This window comes from Macrobrachium nipponense, chromosome 28, assembly GCF_015104395.2.
Source record: "Macrobrachium nipponense isolate FS-2020 chromosome 28, ASM1510439v2, whole genome shotgun sequence".
NCBI classification, from domain to species: domain Eukaryota; kingdom Metazoa; phylum Arthropoda; class Malacostraca; order Decapoda; family Palaemonidae; genus Macrobrachium; species Macrobrachium nipponense.
This window is the reverse complement of record NC_087217.1, coordinates 17,739,677-17,747,554: the sequence shown is the minus strand read 5'-3', so window position 1 is coordinate 17,747,554 and position 7,878 is coordinate 17,739,677. Positions and strand designations below refer to the sequence as shown.

Below are 7,878 nucleotides of genomic sequence, written 5' to 3'. Positions count from 1 at the left end.
GAGAGTGAAGAGAGAGAGAGACGAGAGAGAGAGAGAGAGAGAGAGATTCGTTATTCAATCCCGGTGTTTATAGCCAACTAGAAGCTCCTAAGTTGTGACATAGTGACCATAAGGATGACACTAATCTTACGACCACATACCGTACTTTATTTCACAAGGGTGCAGCGTGTCGACTTTTTTAAGATACAGATAATCGATTTCATATGACGGAGGAATGTCCTCGTATGTTTGTGCTGTTACACAGACACCCACGTACATACATTCATACACACACATTATATATATATATATATATATATATATATATATATATATATATATACAATTAAGTATATATATACCAATACGTATGTAAGTAAAATATATATATATATATATATATATATAATATATATACACAATTAAGATATAATATACCAATACGTATGTAAGTAAAATATATATATATTATATATATATATATATATATTATATTATACAATTAAGTATATATATACCAATACATATGTAAGTAAAGAAATATATATATATATAATATAAATTATAATATATATATATATATTATATATATATACATACATATATTATATATATATATAAATATATATATATATTATATATATTATATATATATAATGTGTGTGTGTATGAATGTATGTACGTGCGTGTCTGTGCAACAGCGCAAACATACGAGGACATTCCTCCGTCATAGTGAAATCGATTATCTGTATCTTAAAGAAGTCGACACGCTGCACCCTTGTGAAATAAAGTACGGTATGTGGTCGTAACATTAGTGTCATCCTTATAAATATATATATATATATTATTATATACTATATAGATATATATATATATTATACATATATAACTATATTATATATTATATATATATATATATATTATATATAGTAAAAGCCCTATATTATATATATATATATATATAAACGGCCCCCTCACTTTTTCCCAGCCGATAACTAGAGTAAACTAACTACTGCTTAGGTTAGCAGCAGCCCAACGGAATTTAAATGGCCTATGCCCATGTCATTCGGTCTGCGCCCTGGATTCGAGCTTGGGTACTGTTTCTCGCGAGTCTTATTAAGCCCAGTAACTTGAATGATGGGAGATTAGGTGAATCAGGAATAACAGAAGCATGAGAACGTTCCAAAGTTCGGTCCATTGTATGATTAATGATAAGTATTTACTACAACATTCTATTCGGGTTTAAGGAATTGACGTCAGTTAATTTGTGCTAAAAGTTGGATTTTCCTCTGGTAATTTCTTTAAATTCAGTCAGAATTGAATTATTCAGTAATTGTGCTGTTACCATCCTGAATGAGCATTAAGACTTAAGTATTTTTGTACGTATCTTTCTCGCCCAATATGTATTTAAATTCAGCAGTTATATTTTTCAAAAAGTAATATTTTCATTTCCATGATCTCTACAATAAGGATCTGACTTCCAAGAAATATGAACGTTTTTTCATCATATGATTGATCTTCTAATTCAAGCAGAAGAATGATTATAAACTTAAAATCCTCCTCAGTTAAAGTAAACAAGTTTGAAAGTCATTCTAAAAAATAGTAGTGTTTAGTGAGGTTACAGTAATGTAAGTAGAATTGAAAAATTGGAATATCAAATTTAGGACAAAGGCCAAACGCTGAGACATATGAGATCATTCAGCACTTAAAGGGAAACTAAGAGTAGAGGAGGTTCTAAAAGTGTAACAGGAGGAAAACCTCGCAGCAGTTACACTAGGAAACAACTGTTAGGAGAGGGTGGAAAGTAAGATGGAAGAAAGGTAATATGAACGTAGGTACAGTAAAAGGAATGAATGGTGTTGCAGCTAGGGGCCGGATGGGACGCTGTAATGTAGTAAGTAAAGGAAAACTTATTCTTCGTCATGTTTATTTAAAGGAGAACTAGAAAATCCAAAAACAAAGTCAAATGAAACATGATTGGTTCTCGAAACAATGATATAGTATACTGATGAATAGCATAAAGAACAAGAACCTGAACACAAAACTGTGCAGGGCGATGGCACTGGATGAACAGGTAACCAAGTAAACTCAGTTTTTCTAAAGGGGGTCTACTAAAAGAAGTAATTACTTTAGAGAATGTTCTTTTTCTTAGCTTGATCCCCAGTAGGGATCGCTGTTTTTTTATATGCCCTATTCAGACGTTTCTATCTTCTGTCCTTTTGGCTATTTCTTTGCCAGTGTTTTCTCGAATGATTTCGCTCCATCTTCAAGATAGAGCAAGAGTGTTAGAGGAGGAAAAGATGCTTAAGTGTGCGAGATGAATATACGTGGTAGTGGCGAGCACCTACCTGGAGGTGAATGGGTTAAGAACTGAGGTAAGTCTAGGAACAGAGTTTTAAAATGGGAAGTAGATTATCTACCGACCGCTTGAACCGGTGACAGCACTTGTAAGAGACTAATAGTAGTAGTCACAACTGCCTATGTATATGTAAATAACCTACACACACAGAGAGAGAGAGAGAGAGAGAGAGAGAGAGAGAGAGAGAGAGAGAGATTTTCATTGTGCTCATGAAGAGAGAGAGAGAGAGAGAGAGTTGTCATTGTGGCCATGGAAGAAATAGAGTGAGAGAATGTCATTGTGATTATGGGAGAGAGAGAGAGAGAGAGAGAGAGAGAGAGAGAGAGATTGTCATCGTGGCCATGGAGATATAAAAGTTACAGTAAACAACAGATTCCAAATACAAAATCGTGTATTTCCTCGAAGGGTAAAAAAAAAAACAAAAAAAAAAAAGGTGATGAAATATAGCAAAGCGCTGCTGGAGTACATCAAGGAGAAAAACGAAAAATGGAGCGGAATGAAAATGTAGACCATAGCACGATCAATTGATCGCGATCTAACTGATATGCGTTTTCTATTGGTTAACAATGGTCTGAGAATGAAAGGTTCCCATTAAGTAATAACATGGGCCAGTTTCCAACGAAGAACATGAAATCATTCACGTTCCTTAAGAATTTAGGAACTTTAAATAATTCATGAACCTTAGAACATTAGTATAATTATGAAAAGTGGGAATCCATAAACTGTTCGTTATTAAGGAATATATAATTTCATTTTAAGTTCATTTGAGAGATGAAAAGAGTACTCTCATATCTGGCGATTTCAGATGGCCCAACTTGTCAAAAATTAGTGGAGTATCACCTTGAGATGAAAAGTTTCGTAAAATAATGAGAGCACCTTAGGTACTATAAGAAAAAGGATTCGGAATAAACTAATAAGAGTGGTTAATTGAACTTACCATCATTTATCTCAAGGAAGAACTAAGACGGAAAGGAGAGATTCATATTCATAATCAATCAAGGAAAATACTAAGAATTTTTCACAATTTTTTTTTTTTACAAAAAAGACCCAAATACTAGTAAAGAGATTACTTTCAATAGTAAGGAGATGGATAAGGGAGATATCAATGAAAATAATATAAGTTATTCATTACAATTTATGAGAATTTCATTGAAAATAACTGTGAGTTTCCTGTCGATGATATGCATTACCAAGGCGCAATGATCATTGGCACTTTCTTTTAATTTTTATTTTTTTATTATTTTTTTTTTAGTTTTGTATAACAACCTTTGGCATTTTTTAAAACATAAGCACATAGTGAACGGAAAATATAAAAGCAAAATAAACAAAAAATAAACTGAAAAGATACAGAGGAAGATAACAAATGAAAAATATACTCAAAGGAAATTATGAACTCATCCAATCGTACGGAGGGAGGATTTTGAGACGATAAATCAAAGGGTGTTTCAAATTCTGTTCGGTAACTTTTATTTAGCGGAAGCAATTTTTGGTTTTTGTCTTTTTTTTTTAGTTATAAAATCTGCCCCTTTGGTTCAAAGGCAACAAAAATAAAAGGAAAATTTAGGGATAATTGTATTATCTTTAGCAAAAGAAAATTAAAAGTTTCAAGGTATCTAGAAGCATTTGCGGTGGACGATGCCAGGGCCGGACTCGTCGTACTCTTCCTTGGTGATCCACATGGACTGGAAGGTGGACAGAGAAGCCAAGATGGAGCCGCCGATCCAGACGGAGTACTTCCTCTCGGGAGGAGCAATGATCTTGATCTTGATGGTGGATGGGGCCAAGTTGGTGATTTCCTTCTGCATCCTGTCAGCGATACCAGGGTACATGGTGGTACCACCGGACATGACAGTGTTGGCGTAGAGATCCTTCCTGATGTCGACGTCGCACTTCATGATGGACTGGTAGACGGTTTCGTGAGTTCCAGAGGATTCCATACCCAGGAAAGAGGGCTGGAACATGGCCTCTGGGGCACGGAAACGTTCGTTACCGATGGTGATGACCTGGCCGTCGGGAAGTTCATAGGACTTCTCCAAGGACGTTGTGGCGGCAGCCTGAGCCATTTCATTCTCGAAGTCGAGAGCGACGTAGCAGAGCTTCTCCTTGATGTCCCTGACGATCTCGCGCTCAGCCGTGGTGGTGAAGGAGTAGCCTCTCTCAGTCAGGATCTTCATGAGATAGTTTGTGAGATCCCTACCGGCCAAGTCGAGACGCATGATGGCGTGAGGAAGAGCGTAACCTTCGTAGATGGGGACAGTGTGGGTCACACCGTCGCCAGAGTCCAGCACGATACCAGTGGTACGACCAGAGGCGTAGAGAGACAGCACGGCCTGGATGGCGACGTACATGGCGGGGCAGCTGAAGGTCTCGAACATGATCTGGGTCATCTTCTCGCGGTTGGCCTTTGGGTTCAGGGGAGCCTCTGTGAGCAGGACAGGGCATTCCTCTGGGGCAACTCGAAGTTCATTGTAGAAGGTGTGATGCCAGATCTTTTCCATGTCGTCCCAGTTGGTGATGATGCCGTGCTCGATGGGGTACTTGAGGGTGAGGATACCTCGCTTGCTCTGGGCCTCGTCTCCTACGTAGGCGTCCTTCTGACCCATACCGACCATCACACCCTGATGGCGAGGGCGACCAACGATGGAGGGGAAGACAGCGCGAGGGGCGTCATCACCGGCGAAGCCAGCCTTGCAAAGGCCGGAGCCATTGTCGCACACCAGCGCGGTTGCGTCGTCGTCGCACATGATGAGTTAGTGAGTGACTTCTGCAAAAGAGTAAGATTCGCGTGAAAAACAGATTCTCAGTAAACTGCACAAAACTCAATCATTCCTAAGAACTAAAGACAAGGATGAACTAATGATGACGGTCGATATCAATCCATGCAGCCTTTACATAGAGATATAGTAATCAGCTTGACACATGGGTCTAACGTATCAGGAAATGTCAAAACATATTGCATTCCCCAGCGTAAGGAGGGAGCCTCGTCTTAGTCACGACGGACATTCTTTGGCAAACGTACCCACCCATTAAAATAACTGATTGTCATCTTCGTATTTACGATCAGTTTTATGTGATTATGACTGTCGCATAATTAGAACTTTGATATGTGGTGTCTGCCTTTAAAATAGATTTCATTGCATGGCTTCAACTAATTACTGCAATTCTAAAGGAATCGTTTATGGGCATCAAAAGCATGGAACTTTATTATCATGGAGGTAAAAGGAAAGATAATTGTGAATGCTATCCCAACAAAATAATCAGGTGAGAAAATGATCAAACGTCCTCCCAAAATATTTACTGATTCTAAAGGATAAAATCTTACTTTCTTACTCTTACATCCAAAAGAAAGATAATGAGGAGGAGAGCCAGGAAACAGTGACAGGAGATAGAACAACAGGCTACTTAAATAGAGGAAGAGGATGAAATGCAAGTCGTAAAACATACACACATTCATATATGTTACACACACACACATATATAGATATATATATATCTATATATATATATATATATATATATATATATATACATACATATATTATATATATATATATATATATATATATATATATATATATATACATATACATATATATATATATATATATATAATATATATATATATATATATATATATATATATAACACACTGCGCTTATTAGAAGGGATTGAAGAAAAGAAAAGAAATACAGAGTAGAAAGCCAAAGGAGATTCGATAATCGGGGTATATAATAAAAAAAATGACGTTATCTTGAATACTCCCATGAATAATTACAAAACAATGAACATAATGATAATCGTAGCTTACTTGGAATATCCTTAATTGATTTTAATATAGTTAAATTAATCATGAAAGACCAATACGCAAGTTGTTCGTACGTCAAGTGATATATTCAAATCTAAGCAGTGAAATCAGTAACGATATCTGACGAAACGGCTGCTTCAAATGCAGACAGCTCCTTTATTTTGGAGGGACAGAATGGGTAATGGAAATGAAAGGAGAATGAGAGAAAAGAGGGAGAGGGAAATAAGGAAAAATACATTTGGCGCCAAGATGGTGCAAGAGAATGCAATCATAAACTAACAATATAGCGTCATTTTCAGACACCTGCAAATAATTGAACCTTCGTCTCTCTCTCTCTCTCTCTCTCTCTCTCTCTCTCTCTCTCTCTCTCTCTCTTATAAAGAAATGTATGAGAATATCAGTATTCTATGTGTTTTCTCTATCTACTAGAGTTAGCTCGCAAATAGCAATCACAAAAATGTTTAAATTACTATTCAGGTAATATTGAGCAAAAGGTAGACATTGGCTTCGCAGTTGACCAGAAACGTTTTTAGCATTTCCCAGCTGTTACAGCTCGAATAGGGTAATTTACTGAAATTCTATGTATTTGGGAAAGAAGAGTGTATCCAATGGACGAAATTCTTCGGACACAACACGGCATGCCTATTTATCTTTAATATCATTCAAGATTATTAATTCCACTTTGAACGGAGAGGCAAGTACTCAATTCATTTACTGTTATTGCCTGGAAAATATCTGTATATAAAGTTCCAATAACATTTAAAAATGAGAAACTAATAAGCAATCTAGCAACGCAAAAGTGCTCAAATGTGTTGGGAAATCTGGACATCACTGATGGAATTGAGTTCCCATATTTGTTGTTAAATATGTAAGAAGCTTGAAAGGAACTGTTTCAATGAAAGCAACAGGCACAGTGCTTCAATTGAAAGAATTGGTGTTAGATTAATCAGTCATCTAGCGCCGATTGAAAGTCAATAAACCACTCACTGAATCAACAGACACACCAAGAACATGAACAGACTTAAAACTGCATTGGAAAAAAAACTGTTTTTCCTTCACTCACTTTTCTCAAGACCCGAAAAACACGTGAGAGTTTCCTTTCCGTTCTTCTTCTTCTTGTTTTTGTGTCCACAGTGCGAGACGACGCCTCTCTCTCTCCCCCTACACGCAGCTCCGACCCTCGGCGACCTACTGGTACCGCAGAAGGAACAGCCACAATTAATATAATATCTTACCTGGCTCCTGACGTTGCCATATATGTATATAAGGTTTCCTTTACCCTGCCAAGATTGCGAGGTCACGATAATAGCTGCCAAGACGCGGCGTTGTCCGTCCGACGAAGAACGACGTGGAGGCGGACCAATAGTAACCAAAGGGCTGTTGAGGGGGGGGGGGGGGGGGGAGCTGGGCAGTGGGGTTGGGGGCTTTGACCAAAAGCAGATTTGATTGATGGGTTCAGGGAAACCTGTCTGCAGTCGCGGGGTTCTCAAAGCGGGTCACAATCAAGGGGAATAAATGCCGTCTTAGAGTGGTCTTTTTAAGGGAGTGGTCTATCAAGAGGTGGCCACTATTACAGGGTCGGTCATGGCATGGCAATCATTCAGGTAGAGTAGGGCCAGGGGTTGGGGGGCGGGGCGGGAACCGGGCTGATTGGTCGAGGAGGATGACGAAGTGGCCAATGGGAAGGAAGAAGGGTTAGTGATGCAGGGGTAAGGGAGTTGGGGTGGGGTGGGGT

The 7,878-nt window shown here is 37.9% G+C and overlaps 1 protein-coding gene across 1 annotated transcript; it reads right to left on the bottom strand.

The window, feature by feature from the left end:
* Window positions 1–3,897: 3,897 nt before the first annotated feature.
* Window positions 3,898–7,349, bottom strand: LOC135201543 (actin, muscle-like). Its single transcript, XM_064230538.1, has 2 exons — window positions 7,207–7,349; window positions 3,898–5,102 (listed from the first exon to the last, which is right to left on the bottom strand). The coding sequence occupies exon 2, from the start codon at window positions 5,080–5,082 to the stop codon at window positions 3,952–3,954; it is 1,131 nt and encodes a 376-aa protein (XP_064086608.1). The 5' UTR covers window positions 5,083–5,102; window positions 7,207–7,349; the 3' UTR covers window positions 3,898–3,951.
* Window positions 7,350–7,878: the final 529 nt, after the last annotated feature.

Coding starts and splice junctions, on each gene's coding strand:
- LOC135201543 (XM_064230538.1), bottom strand. CDS start 5,082: ATGTGCGACGACGACGCAACCGCGCTGGTGTGCGACAATGGCTCCGGC.